The 21,016-nt window shown below is 37.2% G+C and overlaps 2 protein-coding genes across 4 annotated transcripts; one reads left to right on the top strand and one right to left on the bottom strand.

The window, feature by feature from the left end:
• The first annotated feature begins 1,528 nt into the window (after positions 1 to 1,528).
• On the top strand, positions 1,529 to 15,318 carry wfs1 (wolframin ER transmembrane glycoprotein wfs1). 3 transcript variants are annotated; one of them, XM_028184762.2, is made up of 9 exons: positions 1,529 to 1,911; positions 2,666 to 2,770; positions 4,833 to 4,932; positions 8,672 to 8,791; positions 9,920 to 10,044; positions 10,710 to 10,823; positions 11,420 to 12,606; positions 12,848 to 13,356; positions 14,929 to 15,318. In XM_028184762.2, exons 1-9 carry the CDS (start codon positions 1,878 to 1,880, stop codon positions 15,296 to 15,298), a joined length of 2,664 nt encoding a protein of 887 aa, XP_028040563.2. In that variant the 5' UTR covers positions 1,529 to 1,877; the 3' UTR covers positions 15,299 to 15,318. The 3 variants fall into 3 exon arrangements, with proteins under 3 accessions (XP_028040563.2, XP_028040565.2, XP_089595005.1); XM_028184764.2 differs by having other exon boundaries at positions 1,698 to 1,911; positions 2,650 to 2,770; XM_089738879.1 differs by having other exon boundaries at positions 1,739 to 1,908.
• A 1,222-nt stretch (positions 15,319 to 16,540) lies between these two features.
• LOC114250769 (uncharacterized) lies at positions 16,541 to 20,064 on the bottom strand. Its single transcript, XM_028184770.2, has 4 exons — positions 19,989 to 20,064; positions 18,853 to 19,008; positions 17,597 to 17,758; positions 16,541 to 16,727 (listed from the first exon to the last, which is right to left on the bottom strand). The coding sequence occupies exons 1-4, from the start codon at positions 20,049 to 20,051 to the stop codon at positions 16,548 to 16,550; spliced, it is 561 nt and encodes a 186-aa protein (XP_028040571.2). The 5' UTR covers positions 20,052 to 20,064; the 3' UTR covers positions 16,541 to 16,547.
• Positions 20,065 to 21,016: the final 952 nt, after the last annotated feature.

Below are 21,016 nucleotides of genomic sequence, written 5' to 3' on the forward strand. Positions count from 1 at the left end.
ATTTTATAAACACTGTTTGTAAAAAGGAAAACATCGTCTTCATCATTAAAAATTGCCATTTTTGGCCATCCCTACTTAAAACCAGAGTATGTCAAACTTATTTTTATTTATTTATTAACTCTTGATTAAGCAAAAGAAACATGAGCTATAGATACCGTGCCGAGCTATATGAAATGAAATAACATCTCAGTAATTTGGTAGGAAATTATAAGAAGTTCAATGCAGTTGAATGAATTTGAAAGAACACAACAAACAGCGTTCCGTGATTTTGTTTCAAAATTGTGCATTTTCTTAAATACTAAACGTTTAATAAGAAACTAATATTACACGTTTACAAGATGCACCAAATAATATAACATAATCATAATAATAACTAAATAAAACAATTCAGATAGCTTAGCAATATTTATATAGCAATATTTCCTCGAGTTCCTGGCTAGAATTCTTAATAGTCTTTCATTTTGTTGAAAGTAAAGTACATACTAAATGCAACATTTCAACTGCAACTGAAACATTTCAAGTATACTTTGCTACTGAAAGAAATATACGTAAGGTTGAAACCAAAATGAAAGTAACAATTAAACTGGAATGAAACGAAATTAAATAGAACAACTTCTTGGCAAGACTCGAAAATAAAATCACTATTTATATAGAAATACTATGTTCGAGCCTCTTAACCTTTTTATAATTCTAATACTTTGAGTCCACATTGTGTGCTTTCGTCAAAAAAGAAACCAATATTGACTTTCTGATCAATTTATCACAGCAAGTGGGTCACGATGTCCTAATCCTTAATACTTATTCTTTGCATATACGATTAAGGCAATTAAGAATGATAGTTCGCTTGAATGCTAAAATAAACTTATACAATGTCGTTGTTTTTTTGAGAATTTGTATAAAAACATACATAATATTACTATTTCATAGCACTGTTATCTGAGTAAGGTCGCATAATTGTTACTTAAATAGTGTTGTAAAATGTTTTTTTTTTATTGCTTAGATGGGTGGACGAGCTCACAGCCCACCTGGTGTTACGTGGTTACTGGACCCCTTAAATATCTACGACGTAAAAGCGCCACCCAACTTGAGATATCAGTTCTAAGGTCTCAAGTATAGTTACAACGGCTGCCCCACCCTTCAAACCGAAACGCATTACTGCTTCACGGCAGAATTAGGCAGCTTATCTACCCGCACGGATTCACAAGAAGTCCTACCACCAGTAACAGTACTGCCACTATTATTTTTGTATATTAAAAATGATTGTCTTGATTTTAATTTCTGAATTTCCATGAACTTAGGTCAATAACCGGAATAACCAAGTTTCAAATAGAACAAGCTGCTACAAGATGAAAATTAGGAGAACCGAAAATAAACAAGGAATCCCTTGTCGAAAAGTTTGTCTATTTTCAGAACACGTTAGTTTTTTTCTTAGATGAGTGCATCCGTGTGTGGGCGAACGCGTAGGACTTAAATTTAATCATAATCCACACACACGGTAACTTTCTACAATATAGAATCACGTTTACAGTTTACACCATTAAAGCATAGTAGGGAGACAGTCAACTGTGTCAAGTAAAAGTGCTATTTAAATTAAGTGTGAGAGTATAATTTTAAAACATGCATTTAGGTTTTATTTAAATTATGTTTCCATGAATTTGCAGTTGCAAAATTTTCCCAAGTCAAATTTTAATGACATTGACAATTGACACAAGCATTGAGATTGAAGCAAAAAATTGCGAACCGTCTGTGCGTTTCTTACTATTTTCTAATCAAAACAAACAAATAAAACTATTTTTAGGTAAAGCAACTATTGTGGATATATAAAATTTATTGGAAACTTTACATATTTTTGTGTTTTATAAATGAATTAAAAGGTAATGCCCGGGGGACGCAAACGGTGGAATTTACATGGTAAGTCAAAATTCTAAACTCAAAATTTAGAAGTTTATTGTAGGGGCACAATAATAAAATTTAACAATGATTGATGAATTAAGAAAACTGATTATGGTAGCGAAAATTCATCATTAACACGCCTTTATTTTTAGTTTTCCGATTGACCTTGTGAATATTCAAATTTAGTAAAAATCGGTAACTATTTTATGCATTTATTTATTTAATTTTATAGTGCGAATTTTGCAGGTTAATATTAAATTATAATAATGTAAATAAACATTTGAACCCTGACCCCCGCATATATTTGCTTATTTTTTATGTGTGTTGTTAGTAGTAAGTTTCTTACTTTAGAAAGCTTAAATATCACATCATCCATCCATTAACAGCTTATTCTAGTCCTGTTGGACATATACCATTACCAAGTCTTTCTATGCAACCTGATTCTGGGCCTCATCTATATCCATTGCCTGCTATTCCATGTATATCATCATTCCACCTTGTTACTAGGCACTGTACACTACACTGTAATTGCATAGAAGTCTCATTGTTAAATCCTTTGTAGTTGTCTAAGATAACTATGGTTCTTTGCTGTGGTGGCTGAGACTAGACATGACTGCAAAGGGTTCAGTTGTTTTAGTGGTACAATGAAAAGATGCCACATCTTGAGACAAATAAATGCTTCCTTTGTTCTGTATAATTTACTTATATATACTTCAACTGTCATACAAAAAGAATGTACCTTTAATACTGTTGAAGAACGATCTTGTTTCAGATGGACCTCAAGGGTCACTGCGTCGACTTAGGAATCAGTTAGCTGAGGATGGTTGTGCTGAATCTCAAGTGGTACTGGCTAAACAGCTTTTGGAAGAAAAATGTGGTGAGTGTAAATAGTACACGGTATAAGAGATTACATTAAACAAAACATTGCCAAATATCAAAATGTCTTTTAACATAAATGGAAAATCATTAAAAAATAGGACATAATAATATTATTGGCCTGGAATTCATTTTCACACTATAACTCCAAGCCAGGTCTACTGTTACGTAGCTGAAATAGTTCAGAAGGAGGTCAATGAGGCTAACTAGAGCATGAACACAAATTTTGGTCATCATGTCTCTTTATATATGTATATACATAATATCTATAGTGGGATCCTCTATTCAGATTGAGCTAATAAAACTGTTGATTGTTTCACACAAACTTGATTTTGATTCCATCTTTATTATAGCAAAGTAAATAAAATATACATATCATTCGTCTTCCGAGTAACAACATGTCTTCCATTCCATCGAGTAACTACCCTCAGTCCTTCTCTAGCTTAAAATAAAACGATATCTCAAACATCAATTCGCAGTCTTTCTTAGCTTTTAACAGGGCATCTCCTATCTCTCTCACTCAGTCATACTTCATATCTCTTATTATCCATCCTACATACATATATAGTAGTAATCCATATGTAATTTGCTGTTCTATGATTATTATAATTGCAATAAAAAAATAAAAGAATAAAAAATAAATCTGATAACAAAGTGAATAATTTGGACACAAATATGGATAAAGTTAGTTCTAACGGCCGTCTGGTGTAGTGGTAAGTGACATGGTCACTACACAAGGGGGTCGCGGGTTCGAATCCCGCCAAGGGAAGATATTTGTATGATAAATATAAATGTCTTTTCCAGGGTTGTGGATGTATATTAAATATATGTATGTGTATAATAAAAATCTTACATTTATTTCCGTTATCTGGTATCTGTAACACAAGTTATTTACGAACTTATCACGGGACCAGTTAATGTGGCGTGATTGTTAGTAAATATTAATTTTTTTATTTATTATTATTATTTATTTATTTATATTTTTTATAGCTATTTACAATTTAATCATAAAGCTATCCCGTTGAGTGTGTTATTAAAATGTACTAAAAACACGCAAAAAAAAAGAGATGTTAAAATGGTTTGGATTTAACCTGCAATATTGATGTAATCATCACGTATTGTATTTCCTCCAATTGCACAAAGATATTTGAACAGATGTAGACTGAAATGATTGCTTAATAATTCTTATTAAACTCAATGAAGTAGGTATAAAACTTTCGATTTTACATTGTTCTGAAGTGAAGTTATTTAATTTTTACGTAATTACTGGTTATAGGGCGTCGTGTTAGTCCACAAGGGTAGGTCCCATCAGGTAGGTGCCACCCTGCCTGTATCTGCGGCGAAGCAGTAATGCGTTTCGGTTGAAGGCTGGAGCAGCCGTTGTACTGTAAAAACGGAGACCTTAGAACTCATGTCTCAAGGTGGGTGACGGCATTTACGTTGTAGATGTCTATGGGCTCGAGTTACCACTTGACACGAGATGGGCCGTGAGCTCATCCAACCATTTAGGCAATAAAGAAAGGCCTAAAAAAGGTCTAATATGAAGTCGTCGTGGCCTAACGGATAAGACGTCCGGTGCATTCGTGTTGAGCGATGCACCGGTGTTCGAATCCCGCAGGCGGGTACCAATTTTTCTAATGAAATACGTACTCAACAAATGTTCGCGATTGATTTCCACGGTGAAGGAATAACATCGTGTAATAAAAATGAAACCCGCAAAATTATAATTTGCGTAATTACTGGTGGTAGGACCTCTTGTGAGTCCGCACGGGTAGGTACCACCACCCTGCCTATTTCTGCCGTGAAGCAGTAATGCGTTTCGGTTTGAAGGGTGGGGCAGCCGTTGTAACTATAATTGAGACCTTAGAACTTATATCTCAAGGTGGGTGGCGCATTTACGTTGTAGATGTCTATGGGCTCCAGTAACCACTTAACACCAGGTGGGCTGTGAGCTCGTCCACTCATCTAAGCAATAAAAAAAAAAAATATAATAATAATAATAATGCGTCGCTAACCCAACTTTAGGCTTGTTCGAGTTGGTAAATAGAAACAAAATGTTTCAGAGCTTGAGGCTGACAAGATATCAAATTTCAAACAGGCTTTAGAATGGCTCATATGCGCAACGGAACAAGCGCACCCGGAAGCAAGGAGGCTTTTAAGAAGGTCAGTATAAATATTTTTTTTGAAGGCTACAAAAAACTTGTGTTAATAAATATTTTTATATTTTATTGAAGATTTGACGTTACTTAACACCATATTCAAATGTCGACAAGTAACACCCGAGTCGTCCATGAAATGCCCACGAGAATTGTAAAGTATTCGTAATAAACGCGATATTAAAACCGTGCAGCTTGTGTCAATTATGAATAGGGTGCGGAAAAGCTGGTATATCACTACATAGTATAAAACAAAATCGCTTTCTCTGTCCCTATACCTGTCTGTCCCTATGTATGCTTAAGTCTTTAAAACTACGCAACGGATTTTGATGCGGTTTTTTTAATAGATAGAGTGATTGAAGAGGAAGGTTTATATTATGTATAATATAATAATAATAAGCCTTTATTGCTGTTAAAAAAAATTACAATACTAAAAAATTACTATATAAATTATATCTAAATATTATATATATATATATATTTTAATGCTAGGAAACAGCTTGTCTCTCGACATAGGCCTCCTCTAATGTTTTCCACAAGGTCCTGTCCTTTGACTTTCTCAGCCACTCTCCACCAGCTATTCTTTTGAAATCATCTTCCCATCTTTGATTTTTTCTGCCTTAACTTCTATGGCCATCTCTTGGGTACCATTCCGTTACATTCTTTGTCCACTTTTCTTGTGTCTCTCTTAACATATGTCCTGCCCATCTCCACTTTTGCATTTTATGAACCTTTTCGACGCTTTTTAATTTTGTTATATTTTTTACGTATGTTAGTCTAATTCTATCTTTTCTCTTAATTCCAGTGATACTTCTTTCTATATTGTTCTGACATAAGATGTTTATTTTATTTTATTGTTTTTTGTCAATGCCCATGTTTGGCATCCATAGACCATATGTATAATAACATCCATTAAATAGTGGAGAAATCAATAATAAATTACAGTTTCCGAAGCGAAGCGAGGGCGGGTCGCTAGTAAGTAAATAAAAATGATGTTTTGTCGCATATGCACGATATGTAATATAATATGTTAGAGGAAGTCTGAAAGTGGCACCTGTGACAGAGTCATTGCTTCGCTGGGTGAACGAGCTCACAGCCCACCTTATGTTAAGTGGTTACTGGAGGCCATAGACATATACAACGTAAATGCGCCAACCACCTTGAGATATAAGTTCTAAGGTCTCGGTATAGTTACAACGGCTGCCCTACCCTTCAAATCGAAACGCATTACTGCACGGCAGAAATAGGCGGGGTGGTGGTACCTACCCGCACGGACTCGCAAGAGGTCCTACCACCAGTAATCGCAAATTATAATTTTGCGGGTTTGATTTTTAAAACTACGCAACGGATTTAATAGTGGAGAAATCAATAATAAATTACAGTTTCCGAAGCGAAGTGAGGGCGGGTCGCTAGTAAGTAAATAAAAATGATGTTTTGTCGCATACGCACGATATGTAATATAATATGTTAGAGGAAGTCTGAAAGTGGCACCTGTGACAGAGAAGTTGAGAAGTGCGCGATGGTATCGACATGTGATGAGACGAAATGAAAATGAGGTTGGTAAGAGAGTGTTAACTATAAATGGGGAAGGATATAGAGGAAAAGGTAGACCCAAGAAGAAATGGATGGATTGGGTGAAAGACGATATGTGTAAGAGGGGAGTGAGCGAAGAAATTGTATATGATAGAGCAGTATAAAAAGAGAAAACATGTTGCGCAGACCCCAGGTTACTGGGCAGAAGGGCAAGAGAATGATGTTTTGTTCTCACAAGCTAGAAGTGAATGCTTCAGAAGTATTCTATCTCATTCTCGTAGATCAAGTCCTATAGTTATGGTTGTCTCTTTTCAGTGTTATTTCCGTTTCATTGATTTTCAAATTACAGCAGCGTTAAAGAAGTTTTTACTTAAAAAAAAAAAAACACTGTAATCAACAGATTAATCAAAACTGTCATGTGTTTAAAAATAAGGCATTGTCATGTCGTTTGTTAAAGATAATGTTTTTTTTTCTAAATTCATCTGACCACTGTGAACAATGAAATGAGGTAATTGCTTTGAATATCTCGCATAACTTAAAAATAAACAAACAAACAAATCGATTATATTGAGTTGTTGTTTGAGAGATGTTCATTGCACGATGTAGTGGACATACCGCGACCAGTGTTAATACACAAACATATTTATTATTTTTAATAGCGTAAAGTATAAATGAACTTCGATAGTAATGACTTTGTCGCGTGGAAGATTAAATGGGGCAGAGTACATGAGGAACTACAGCGTTCTACGTGAGGTTTTTTTTCATAAATAATAGAATTTTTCCCAATCTTTTAATTTACGTCATTGGCTAAAAGTTAACGCTATTGCCAAAAGAAGAAAAAAAAAGAATTTATAAAATAATAGAAATGTCACACAGTAAAATAATAGCGAAAATTAAGCAGGTACATAAATGCCTTGCAAAAAATCGTGGTATACGTGTGATATATGGCTTATTAACTCAGTCTATAATATACTGTCTGTCTATATATGTCACGGAATCTCAATGTAATTGTTACCAACTTAACGATATCTGATTAACACGAAAATTTGTACACGTAATTTTGTTATTGCAGTCTAATAAACAGTTTAATAGAAAATAACCTTGAAATGAGTCGTCTATTATCAAAGGCGGCAATCTGTACATTTGGACAAAAAAATTTTATTGATATGTCAATACAGATTTATTTGAATATAATCGTCTCCTTCAAAGAATACGGTTCAAAACCTGCATTAAATAAAGGTTAATAGTTAACCTGTTATTTATCTAAGATGTCGTTCCGAAGAGTTTTGTGACTGCCAATGGAATTCAAAGTCAATAATTCGTTTTTCTGATTTACCAATCATTGTCCAAAAGTCAGATTGCCGCCTTTGATAATAGTCGACTCAAATATGGCTTTTGTTTTAATTTTTTTCATTGCTAAGTTGGGCGGACAAACTCCCAGTCCAACCGGTGCTGTGTGGTTACTGGAGCCCATGGACATCAAACAACGTAAATGCCACCATTTACTTTGAAACATGAGTCTTAGTTTTATAGGCTGCCCGACACCTCAAACCGAAACGCATTACTGCTTCAGTTTAGTGCGAGTTGCTGTTTAGTTTGGCTATTAAAGCATTCATTTAAGAAAAGCTCAATGCATTTTTAATTGAATATGTAATTTCGAAAAGGGCACATCTCTCAAAATGTAAAATGTTCAGGAAATGAAAAAAAACTGATTATTTTCTAAAGCAGTGTAAAATTTAAAATATTAGCTTTTGAGATATATTTTACTGTTAATTATTGAAAATTACTGGAATTATTATAAAATGGGCGTAGGTAAGCCTCAAAACTACATGTTTTTTTTTTTTATTTATTGCCTTTGTATGGCATACGGCCCACCTGATGGTGAGTGGTTACCGTCGCCCACGGACTTCAGCAATGCCAGCGGCAGAGCCAAGCCGCTGCCTACCGAGCCAAGCCGCTGCCTACCGAGCCAAGCCGCTGCCTGTATATGCTGCGCTGTATATGAAAAAACGTATTTGACAAAATATGCGACATGTGCCCTTTTCGAAATTGCATATTCCATTACGATCTAGAGTTCATAGTCGTCCCGTGTCTTATTGTGTAGCTACAGTAAGCGCTAGGAGTGGCTCGAGATAGAATAACGTTGATTACTTCAAATTTGCATGGTACCGATTTTTATGGTATGAGATTGGACGTCCCAATTGTATTCGCAGGTGTATCCGTAGCGGCGTCATAGATGAGGACAGCGCAGCGATAGTACGTGCCAAGTCTTGTCTGGCGGCTAGCAGACAGGAGACGGTCGCTAGGAAAGCGGCTAGAGATCTATTTGCCAGGTAAAATAACTTCACTGAAAACATTTCCCCCGATCTAATCGTATACCCACGACGTTTTCTGATTATCATAATCCGCTTTCAAAAGAATTGTGAAATTAAAACTTCATTTTATAGTGGCCTTTTTATTTTTGTTGCTTCGATTTGTGAACGAGCTCACAGCCCACCTGATGTTAAGTGGTTACTGGAGCCCATAGACATCTACAACGTAAATGCGCCAACCACCTTGAGATATAAATTCTAAGGTCTCGGTATAGTTAAACGGCTGCCCTACCCTTTAAATCGAAACGCATTACTGCTTCACGGCAGAAATAGGCGGGGTAGTGGTACCTACCCGCGCGGACTCACAAGAGGTCCTACCACCAGTAAATACGCAAATTATAATTTTGCGGGTTTGATTTTTATTACACGATGTTATTCCTTGACTGTGGAAGTCAATCGTGAACAACGTTTGTTGAGTACGTATTTCATTAGAAAAATTGGTACCCGCCTGCGGGATTCGAACACCATTGCATCGGTAGATACGAATGTACCGGACTTCTTATCCTTTAGGCCACGACGACTTGGCCTGATAACGTTCTGCTCTTAGGCGGCAAAAATGAATCCATTATCAACTGACACCAATCAATGTAGGTAGATAGGGATATATAGGGTGCATTCGTGTTGAAGCGATGCACCGGTGTTCGAATCCCGCAGGCGGGTACCAATTTTTCTAATGAAATACGTACTCAACAAATGTTCACGATTGACTTCCACGGTGAAGGAATAACATCGTGTAATAAAAATGAAACCCGCAAAATTATAATTTGCGTAATTACTGGTGGTAGGACTTCTTGTGAGTCCGCACGGGTAGGTACCACCGCCCCGCCTATTTCTGCCGTGAACCAGTAATGCGTTTCGGTTTGAAGGGTGGGGCAGCCGTTGTGACTATACTGAGACCTTAGAACTATATCTCAAGGTGTGTGGCGCATTTACGTTGTAGATGTCTATGGGCTCCAGTAACCACTTAACATCAGGTGGGCTGTGAGCTCGTCCACACAGCTATGCAATAAAAAAAAAAATAAAAAAAAATATATATCGCATCATATTAGGGGGTTACATTTCTCTTTTAGTTTTATTATGTGTTCGTAGTTTGTCGAATGGTGAACAATACATAACAACGGTTCAACTCGAACGTCGGATAAGAGAGATTTGCAATACGACGTTACGGAAGACAGCCGCCGAAGACAGCGATTCTCCTGACGACGATAACTCAGGTACTATGAACCATCCAGTCGTAACTCGTGACAGGACCCGTCCATATCATAGCGGTAGGCAGCGGCTTGGCTCTGCCCCTGGCATTGCTGAAGTCCATGGGCGACGGTAACCACTCACCATCAGGTGGGCCGTGTGCTCGTCTGCCTATTACAAGGGAAATGAAAAAAAAAAATACGCATTAAACTGTGATTTACATTTAAATATAAACATAAAATCAATAAAGACTTTGCCAAGTTAATGTTACTAAGGATGGTTACTCTATTGACGTAATTAACACGATGCTAATTGATGTTGCTTGTTCAACATTAAATTTGGTATTAATTACATATAAATAATAATGAATCATATTCCAAATTGCCAAATATCGATTATCGTTGACTTATTTACGTTAAGGTAATTAATTACACGTGACTAATAGTTGTGTTTTCATTTATAATCTATAGTTTGCTTGTCGTATATTTTGGCCCCAAATGACGTCACACCTAAATTTGCTAAAGTTGCGTTCGGCTGAGTATTTTAAAGTTGGAGCGGGTATTGTTTAAAATTAGGGACATTTCGGTTCTGCTGTTTTTCCTAAAATTTTCGGTTCATCGGTGTAATAATTACTAATTTGATACTTCATTATTCACTGCGCGAAAAAGTATGTCTGATTTTTTATTTGCAGAAGCGGCAAATGCGCTAGACGATGCCGCACAAGCATTAGAACCATCTGACCTACAAGCCGGCGATCACATAAACAGTAATGGAACGCTGCGTACCTCACATGATCTCGAAGAAGGTAATTAACGATACGACTTCCAATAGAACATTCTAGAATGATTCACGGGCTATAAACGCCTTGAGTCAAACCGTTTTCACTTTAGGAACACCGAAATATTGGAATAATCAACGAGATATCTTAACAAAAGGGCTTTATGGTAGAATATAATTGCAATATTAGCAAACAAAGTTTAATTGATCTTAACTTGTAGAACATTAAAGCAAACGTAATTGCTGCCGAAAAACACAACCCATGAGACCTCTTGGATTATTTTTGGGCACTAAACGATCTACTTGTAAACTATGATATATAAAAGAGAAACACCACTCACTTATCACGCGATTTGAGAGTCCATCTCTTCGATAGGCTTTAATTTTGACTCATTAAGGACGGATTTTTCGCAAATCTTATCCAGAATAAATTTTTATATCGCACAATAGCAATACATAGCAATATGTTACTATAGTAATGAGCTTGGCATGGACGATAAAAACCATAGTGAAGCAAGCGACTCTTTATCTCGGGGAAAAGTGACTTGGGTGAAACCGATCGACAAGTCAAGGGTACATTAAAAGCATGACAAGATCATTCTTAGCACATTGTGTTCTTTTCAGATCTACCTGACAGATGTCCGAATGAAGAGATACGTAACTTGACAGTTGACAATCTAGTATCGGCAGCGGTCGATTATTGTCAGGGCGAACTGCCTCTAGTCAGCTATGAATTGACCTTAACGGACCCTAGCGTTAAGTCTCTCGATCACATTCCATTGCTTCAACAAGCGTTTCTACATCCAATAGTTTTCTTACAAGTTTTATATCTCAAACTACTCTATTACTTTGGTTCGTTTTCGTTTAGATTATCCAACATAGAGCTGTCTTTAGTTCTAATAGCGTATCTATTCGTTAGTGCCGATAGTTTGTATCATTTAGTTCCGCTAGTTCTTTATTACGTCAGTTTCGTCGCCATGGTGATTTGCACGTTCAAAATGTTGCATGCGAAACGACAGTTTATCGATTTTCGTAAGTGGTCCGGTCTCTTCTTGAGGTACAGCGACGGTAATTTGCAACCAGACGAGTCTGAGAATTTGTTTGTACGCAACAATCTGGGTCCGTTCATTCAGTTCTTTGTGGCGTTGTTTGTGAATTTGTTTTTATATCCCTTTATAGCAACACAATGGGTTCCGTTTTCTGAACTCTGCGTGTTGTCCTTCTTTCTGATGTTCCTTACACTGTGTTCATTTGGAGCTAACGGGAACCCATATCCGGACGTTTTAGCTCTAATTTCATTCGCCATTAACGTGCTAGCCAAATACCCCTACGAGAAGGATACAGTTGTACATCAGGGGTGGAGATTTTTAGATTTTCACATATCGAATTATCCGTCTTATGTCCTCGGGAATAGCATAGAGTTTTGTTTGAACGGTCGAATGTTCTTTTCGTTGTTGATACCGGTCATTTTGGTGTTGATGGCGCGCAGAAGCGATTGGCAAGGTTTTTTTAAACAAACGCTACCACATTGCGTGACTTTAAGTTGGTTGCAGATGTTCATAATGTCTTCACATGGCTGTACCACGTACGGATTGATTAGGGGGACATTGGCGCTAGTGTGCTCATTCCTATTTCTTCCATTAATCGGAGTGATGACCGTGACCTTGCCATTATTCGCGTTTCTGCAGTACATTACGTTACCAAGGATTATTTATACGGCGACCATGGTGTTGAGCTTTGGCCTAAGTTTAGGCTTTACTTGTTTGCTGGCAAAGTCTGAAGCAACGAAGCGATTTGTCACCCCGTTTCAGGTACGCATTTATTTGTGAATTTAATAATAATTAATTGGCTAAACGTATTATATTTTACCAATTGAATTAAGATTCAATCATCAAAAAACTTCTCATGGCTTACCATGAGTTTTTTTTTGCGAAGTCTTACAAAGTTCAGAGAAATTTATACGATTGGATGTATCAATTAGGGCGTTGAAATTATATCTATTATGGAAAGCAAATGAATGGAGCTTAATTTATGTTTTTTTTATATTTCCAGCTCGTATTCGGTACATTAGCCATTATATACTTTGGGAACCAGTTCGTTTTGAACATACGAGATGACGGTCTCCCGTCAGGCCTTATCGAACTGTTGGCCGACGAGAAGCCGAGCATAAAGAACCTTCTAAAAAACGAATTCCTTAACGAATACGAAGACAATAATTACCACATAAATTGGGACGATTATTACACCCACTGTAACAATCCATCTTGGACAGATTATAACATAGCGGCAACTCAAATCAAGTGCTCGGTACTAGAGGGCGCGAACGTCAACTGGGAAGGTTATGTCAAAGATGTCAGTTTATTAAACGTCAAAAATAAATGGAGGGACTTTGCGTATTGGTTGCCGGGTTTCTTGCAAGAGTACTTTAAGTGCTATTACGGCGAGGAGTATTCGAATGTGTGTCGAGGCTCGGACGGTGTTCAGTCTGTGGCGGAATGCGAATTCGTTAGCAGTGTTGCCAGGCAAAGCGGAAAGAGTTGCCATCTTGATAACTTGAATGAGTGAGTAAATTTCTTAATTTTAAAAACTTCGTTGCGATTGTATCTTTTGCCATCAAAGGAAATTGGTAAGTGGTTGTCGTCGCTCATGGACATCAGCAATTCTGAACTTGTTGAAATTAAAATTTTTTTCAAACGTCGCTTGAACCAAATGTCAATCGACAGGTTGTTTTAAATTGTTATTTAAATATATTTCACTTTAAGTATGAATAATAGCCTTGACCAAAACTTAACAAAACACTACCATATTATACGATGTATAGTAATTTAGCTTACTAATAAAATATAAATGGATATTGATTTATTTGTTCGTGCTATAAATTATTGATTGAATCGAATGTTCGATTTGAAAAAAATTGCTTCCGAGTATTTCACGGTTTGGTGGTAATCTTTTGTTTGTTTGATAAACATGTAAAATCGTCGTGGCCTACAGGATAAGTCGTCCGGTGCATTCGTATCGAGTGATGGAACGGTGTTCGAATTCCGCAGGCGGGTACCAATTTTTCTAATGAAATACGTACTTAACAAATGTTCACGATTGACTTCCACTTACTAAAAATGTAACTAAACTTGAGACCTTAGATATATTTTTTTTTTTTTTTTTTTTTTTTTTCTTAGCTGTGTGGACGAGCTCACAGCCCACCTGATGTTAAGTGGTTACTGGAGCCCATAGACATCTACAACGTAAATGCGCCACACACCTTGAGATATAGTTCTAAGGTCTCAGTATAGTCACAACGGCTGCCCCACCCTTCAAACCGAAACGCATTACTGCTTCACGGCAGAAATAGGCGGGGCGGTGGTACTTACCCGTGCGGACTCACAAGACGTCCTACCACCAGTAATTACGCAAATTATAATTTTGCGGGTTTCATTTTTATTACACGATGTTATTCCTTCACCGTGGAAGTCAATCGTGAACATTTGTTGAGTACGTATTTCATTAGAAAAATTGGTACCCGCCTGCGGGATTCGAACACCGGTGCATCGCTTCAACACGAATGCACCGGACGTCTTATCCGTTAGGCCACGACGACCACTTATATCTCAAGGTGGGTGGCGCATTTACGTTGTGGATGTCTATGGGCTCCAGTAACCACCTACCATCAGGTGGGCTGTGAGCTCGTCCACCCACCTAAGCAATAAAAAAAAAATGAAACCCGCAAAAATATAATTTGCGTAATTACTGGTGGTAGGGCCTCTTGTGAGTTCGCACGGATAGGTACCACCGCCCTGCCTATTTCCGCCGTGAAGCAGTAATGCGTTTCGGTTTGAATGATGGGTAGCCGTTGTAACTATACTTGAGACCTTAGAACTTATATCTCAAGGTGGGTGGCGCATTTACGTCGTAGATGTCTATGGGCTCCAGTAACCACTTAACACCAGGTGGGCTATGAGCTCGTCCAACCATCTAAGCAATAAAAATAATAATAATTGAGAATTCTATCCCTTATTCAAGAAGGTTGGCGGCATAGATGTTTCATCTGCTAGCTACTCAATACGCTATGATCATAACAAAATCTTAATGATTGTGTATTAAACAAATCAGTCTTAATCTTAAAAATCTATTTTCAGATACACGTATGAAGTTAAATTAATGATGGAAGCCAGTGGCGGTATTTTGAAGCGTCACGCGGAAATCGTCATACACTTTGGTCATTATTTTACGAATTTTACACGTTTACTGCGATCGGACGACAAGATACGTTTTAAAGGGACGCTTTCGAACGAAAACCGACCTTATAACATTGGCGCTAAGGACTTGACTATAAGGGGCTACGAAATTAACTGTTTGGAATGCAAAGAGGCGCGCGGCTCTGTGACTCTAAAGACGTCGTCCGCATCGAAATTCTCTGAGCTGTTTAAAACAATTGTGAACGATTGCGTTGTATCGACAAAGTATATTTTGAATTTCATGTTGAATCCTATAATTGTTTTCAAATAATAAATGTATTTATATGTTTATTTTTTTTATTCTATTGATTTGTTGCCCCGTTAATTTTAAACCAGATCAATTTAAAATTAATCATACCAGTCATACCAAGAAAAATGTTCGGGTCAACATGCTTCATGTCCCCGCTCATAGCAATGTAGGCGTGGTCTTGTTTTGGCATCCTCGCGACGCCACGCTACCCCTCCTTTGCCTTCAAATGATTATGAACTTTTTAATCACGTAGATAAGATTCAAAATAGTTTGTAATATTTTGCCTCAAAAAGACGCTGCTCTTTCAGTGGGAATTGACCCTAAGGCTTGTCTACTTTCGATAGTAGGCAGTGTGATTAATGCGAGTTTTTTTACGTTCTCGATAACGTAAAAGTTAACTCAAATTTGTATGGAGTTAGAATGTTTATCTACTTTTGCCGCTAGGGGTGCTGTTCCAACTGCATACAAATTTGAGTTAACTTTGACGCTATCGAGAACGAAAACAAAACGGAATTAAGACATTTAAAACTCGCTGCCGCTACTGACTTTGTCCTGTCTAAAATATAAATATTGAATTCGAATTGGTATAATTAACAAAAAAAAAAAACTTCAAAAACGAAGAGTTTATTGTTCTAATGCTTTATGAAATTACATTCTTAGTTTTTGTTTTCTCTGGCGCGTATTTAAATAGTTTTATTGGTATTCGAACACTGGAATAGGGGACATATAACTGGCCATGTGAAAAATATGGATTTTCACAATTGCTGCCACAAAAACTAGAGATTTATATATCGACACTGCTAATGCTTGCCGCAATAGAAATATTAACCATTTAAAGTCGAATAGCATGTCGTTTATTTATATTAAAATTTAAGACCCGTACATTACAATATATATCTCAGTGTAGGCTATACACAACAGTACCGATTAGTAGCGTATGCTTATGCCTTAAAACTATTAAAAAAAGCGGCTTGAATCTTATTTAATTTGAAATAAATAAAAATACATTTTAGTAAAAAGTTTCCGATTTTTCTGTGAATTTTTTTTTGTATGATTCTTGCTTAAGCTGGTAACCTAGAGGGTTAGGTCAGCGTAACCGGGAAAATCGGTAAGCTCACGGGGCTCTAACCTGAGGACGTTGCTAAAACTAGCCCTAGCAAGAGCAGTGGTTCCCAGAATCTACCACCGTATCGGAAACACTCACTAAGAAGATCCAGCGATAAACTCGGCTGTGTCTGAGGGTTCGATAAATAAAACTCGCAATCATATTTTAAATTATGTCAATATCGTTGTTTGCTTTAAATTCAAAGGTAACATCAAGACATCCGACGACTTCGTTATCATCACCGTTCCTCTGTAGTACTGTCGTGTGACAATGAAAAGATCCGTAGAGACCGGCATGAGGTAATTCTTCATAGTTAAACAGGTAGCCTGTAATCTTCTTTTCACACTGGAATCAAAATGGAACATTTATAAGGTATACATGGCACGCTGTTAAGTCAAAATTAACCAAGCTCGCAGTTCTGATACAGCATTTGACGGGTTAAAATATGTGATTTCCATAAACTTCATTCGTTGTATTAAGATACGTCTGTTCTTAGACCGAGAATTAGACCCTAAGCTCGGTCTAATTTATATTTCAGTTTTTGTCGATTAGGTACGTCAATCATAGATTGTAGTGTTCTAGAATTTATAAATGTATCATAGCTAAAGCTAGATGCGGCATAATACTAGGATTACGATCTAGCTCAATAAGGCTAATAATAAGTATATTCAATTTAAGGTAAAGTACTATTTTAACTAATGTCCCTAAGAGTAAAGTCCAATGACTAAGTAAAGACTGCACTAAGTAAAGCGTCTATTAAGGCTATGTCTAAACACTTTGTTCATGTGTTAATTAGCTACGTCACTATCACTATAACACTGTTTCGAATAAGAAAACACTATAATAACCCAAAGGGCTTAGTTCTCTTGTCTTCTCACTGAGTATGTGTTGTCGAAGTGTTGGATAGCCTCCACTTGCACATGGATGTGTTGTAGTGAGACTATATGCCAACTATTTTTACTGGTGGTAGGATCTTTTGAGTCCGCACGGGTGGGTACCACCACCCAGCCTATTTCTGCCGTGAAGCAGTAATTCGTTTCGGTTTGAAGGGTGGGGCAGCCGTTGTAACTACACTGAGATCTTAGAACTTATATCTCAAGGTGTATGGCGCATTTACGTTGTATATGTCTATGGGCTTCAGTAACCACTTAACACCAGGTGGGCTGTGAGATCGTACACCCAAGTAAGCAATAAAAAAATAATTAAGTACTTACCGGTTCTATCGGAAATCGGGCGGGCTCCACCCCTGCAGCGCTTAAAATTTTTTGCACGTTCTTTCCAATGTGATATTCTACAAATTTAGTGAAGCTCTCGTCTTTTAATACAGTAAAGGGCTTGCACCCACCGTCAACGAACTTACACACTTTGATTTCAATCTGAGGACGAAAAATCATTTATTAGTAATTAAAAATATTATATTATTCGTAAGTAAGTGAATTTTAATAGATACAGTATTTAGATGCTTGGTAATTTGTTGTGAAGCAATTATGTGTACGTGTGTACCACCAAAATTGTAAAATTAATGCGTTATTGAATTTACGTAAACAAAAAACAAAAAAACAACACTACTATTTCGTAGATAACAAACATAAACTAGACTATTTTTCGTATAAGCTTAGCATCTGCCCGATTTCATTGTTTTTCGACCAAAGATGTTTATTTCATTTTTCGTAAAAAATACATTAAGATACCCGTCTCGAATTTTTGGATCATTGCAATAGTCTCGTTATTTTTCAATAGCCGTCATTTGTGTTCAATTAATAGCCTTTAAAAATCACTAACCAAAATTTTTTGTTAATTTTTATTGCCCATGTAGGCAGACGAGCATAAGGCCCACATGATCATGAGTATTTACTGTCGCCCATGGATTTTAACAATGCCAGGGGCAGAGCCAAGCCACTGCCTACCGTTAAATACTTTCCACGCCTCGTTTGAAGAAGGTCATGTCATAGCGCTCGGGAAACACCGTGGAGGGGAGCTCATCCCAACGCCGGATGGTACGTGGCAAAAAAGATCTCTGGAAACACACTGTGGATGAACGCAGTGGCTCCAGGTAGTATGGATGAATTCTACTCCGGTTTCGGGCGGTGCCATGGTAATTCGCAATCGTGGTTTTCGCATAGCAGGAACAAAATTTATGGAATAGTGTGCCATGGGAGCTAGGGCTTAGTGTGTCTAGGTGTGTCTATCCAATCATTGCAAGGAAGCAACAGAGCCACATAATGAAATGAAGGCCTCAATTTGCTGTCTCAATATGGCCGCATTCACTTTATTACGTCTTTGCGCCATAGTAACTACTTGATGTGGATTGAAACCAAAATAATCATTACGAGTCAGGATTAATTCTCGTATTAGTAGCTGAATAGTGTATCTAAAAAAGAAATTGTTTCGCTGAAAAAAATAAAAAATATTCAAACGAATATTATTAGTATTCTGATTTCGAGGGGAAAAAAACACCCTATATATTTACTCCATAGGAATCGTCTAGGCGTGTTTCGATTTTGAGGACGCCGTTGAACCCATCGTGCGTTCTGTTCATTTTCCTCCGGTGCAACTCTAAGTTGAACAGATGCTGTTCATACCCTTCACACTGCTGTAAGTTCGTTACTCTGTAAGAACCGCGACCCTGGATATAGAAAAGAAAAAAAATATATATCGGTTGTCTGTAAAGTCGGTTTACTGACGATAGTTGAACTTGACAACCTCATAAGAAAATACTGATGGAATGGTTTCATTTTTCAAATTTTTTTAATTTTTATTCTCCGAGGCGAGGTTTAACGCATAGGCCGATTGTGCCTCTTTGTCGCTCGTTGCGCGCTCTCCCTTGCACTTCAAGCCTTAAATGGAACGCTTTAGAGCGAGGTAGCGTCGCATGAGTCATGTTTTTTCGTGCGTGCAGCCGGCTCCGTCGCATTATAAGGCGTCACGTTAAAAAAAAGGTCCTCCTGTTTCGTGTTATTTTAAAATTCAATCATCTGATAGGTAACCCGCTATTTCAATGTGCCTTTCTCCCAGTCACCTAGTCTTTACTGGTGATAGGACCTTGTGAGTCCGCACGGATAGGTACCATCACCCTGCCTATTTCTGCTGTGAAGCAGTAATGCGTTTCCGTTTGAAAGGTGGGGCAGCCGTTGTAACTATACTAAGACCTTAGAACTTATATCTCAACCTGGATGGCGGCACTTACGTTGTAGATGTCCATGGGCTCCGGTAACCACTTAACACCAGGTGGGCCGTGAGCTCGTCCACCCATATAAGCAATAAAAAAAAAGAATCAAAAACTGGCAGAATCTCGCTTCTATCACTAATAAGTATGCGATTGGCAGAAAAAAAATACGAGTCAAGCTTAAATTGACTCGAGAATATTGTAAGCAGGTATCTTCTGTTATTAAGAAACATACTTTAACGGACATGGGTCGAACCGAACTCAGTGTTAGGTGGAATGACGGTGCAAATACCCTTACCCGTTTTGAGGTACAAGATGAGGTCTCAAATAGCTACCTCCGTCAACGTGGACCATATGGTTTATGTTAGAATAAGGCAGAAACTTAGTACCATTTATTACGTGTTACGAACTTATGATAAAAATCAAATAAAAATTCTTACGATAATATTCTCCAGGCCCTGAACAGAAAAAAACGAAAAAAAAAGTAAAATTAAACAAATCATTTTTATACCTTTCAACTGTAAAATGTATTGTCCGATCCCAAATATATAGTAAAGCGATATTTTGATTGAAAAGATAACACCTAGCGTGTTCCGTTTTATATATGTTTTGTAGTATCTAGATTATTCATGATTAAAATCTGTTAATGGAATAACATTGATAGTATGTGTTATTTGACGCGTATAGTTGTGTTATTTCACTTGTTTATATAGTTGTTGCAAAGTATGAGCACGCGTGGCCTTTATTTGTAGTTGTAATCGTAAATACACATTTTGCAGATTGCAGCCTTGATACACGAGGTGGCAATCTGAATTTTATTAAAGTCTGCCCCACAATTCAGACCGCAGTGTATACAGAAATTGAAGTCGTCGTGGTCTGAAGAATAAGACATCCGGTGCATTCGTATCTAACGATGCACCGGTTTCAAATTCCGCAGGCGGGTACCAATTTTTCTAATGAAATACGTACTTAAGAAATGTTCACAATTGACTTCCACGGTGAAGGCATAACATCGCCTAATAAAAATTAAACCTGTAAAATTATAATTTGCGTAATTATTGGTGCTAGAACCCCTTGTGAGTCCGAACGGGTAGGTACCACCACAAAGCCTATTTCTGCCGTGAAGCAGTAATGCGTTTCGGGTTAAAGGGCGGGGCAGCCGTTGTAACTATACTGAGACTTTAGATCCCATATCTCAAGGTGAGTAGCGGAGTAGCGGAATTTACGTTGTAGATAGGCTTCCAGTAACCATTTAACACCAGATGGGCTGTGAACTCGTCCACCCATCTAAGCAATAAAAAATAAAATTATATTTTCTAGAAATATCTTTCACCGTCTAAAATTATTGCTATATCCTTTTCAAGCTACGTGACTTTTTTATTCATTTTAAAAGTATTGCAGTTAATCTAGTTACCAGGTTACATAGATAAATGTTTCACCTATTAAATCGCGCTTCAGAAATGCTAAA

This window comes from Bombyx mandarina, chromosome 26, assembly GCF_030267445.1.
Source record: "Bombyx mandarina strain Sakado chromosome 26, ASM3026744v2".
In the NCBI taxonomy this organism is placed as follows: Eukaryota; Metazoa; Arthropoda; class Insecta; order Lepidoptera; family Bombycidae; genus Bombyx; species Bombyx mandarina.

Coding starts and splice junctions, on each gene's coding strand:
- wfs1 (XM_028184762.2), top strand. CDS start 1,878: ATGCCCGGGGGACGCAAACGGTGGAATTTACATG. Junction 2,771..4,832: donor GCTTTTGGAAGAAAAATGTG/GTGAGTGTAAAT, acceptor AAAATGTTTCAG/AGCTTGAGGCTGACAAGATA. Junction 12,607..12,847: donor GATTTGTCACCCCGTTTCAG/GTACGCATTTAT, acceptor TTATATTTCCAG/CTCGTATTCGGTACATTAGC.
- LOC114250769 (XM_028184770.2), bottom strand. CDS start 20,051: ATGATTTGTTTAATTTTACTTTTTTTTTCGTTTTTTTCTGTTCAGGGC. Junction 17,759..18,852: donor GCCTAGACGATTCCTATGGA/GTAAATATATAG, acceptor TTTCGTCCTCAG/ATTGAAATCAAAGTGTGTAA. Junction 16,728..17,596: donor CCCGATTTCCGATAGAACCG/GTAAGTACTTAA, acceptor TTTTGATTCCAG/TGTGAAAAGAAGATTACAGG.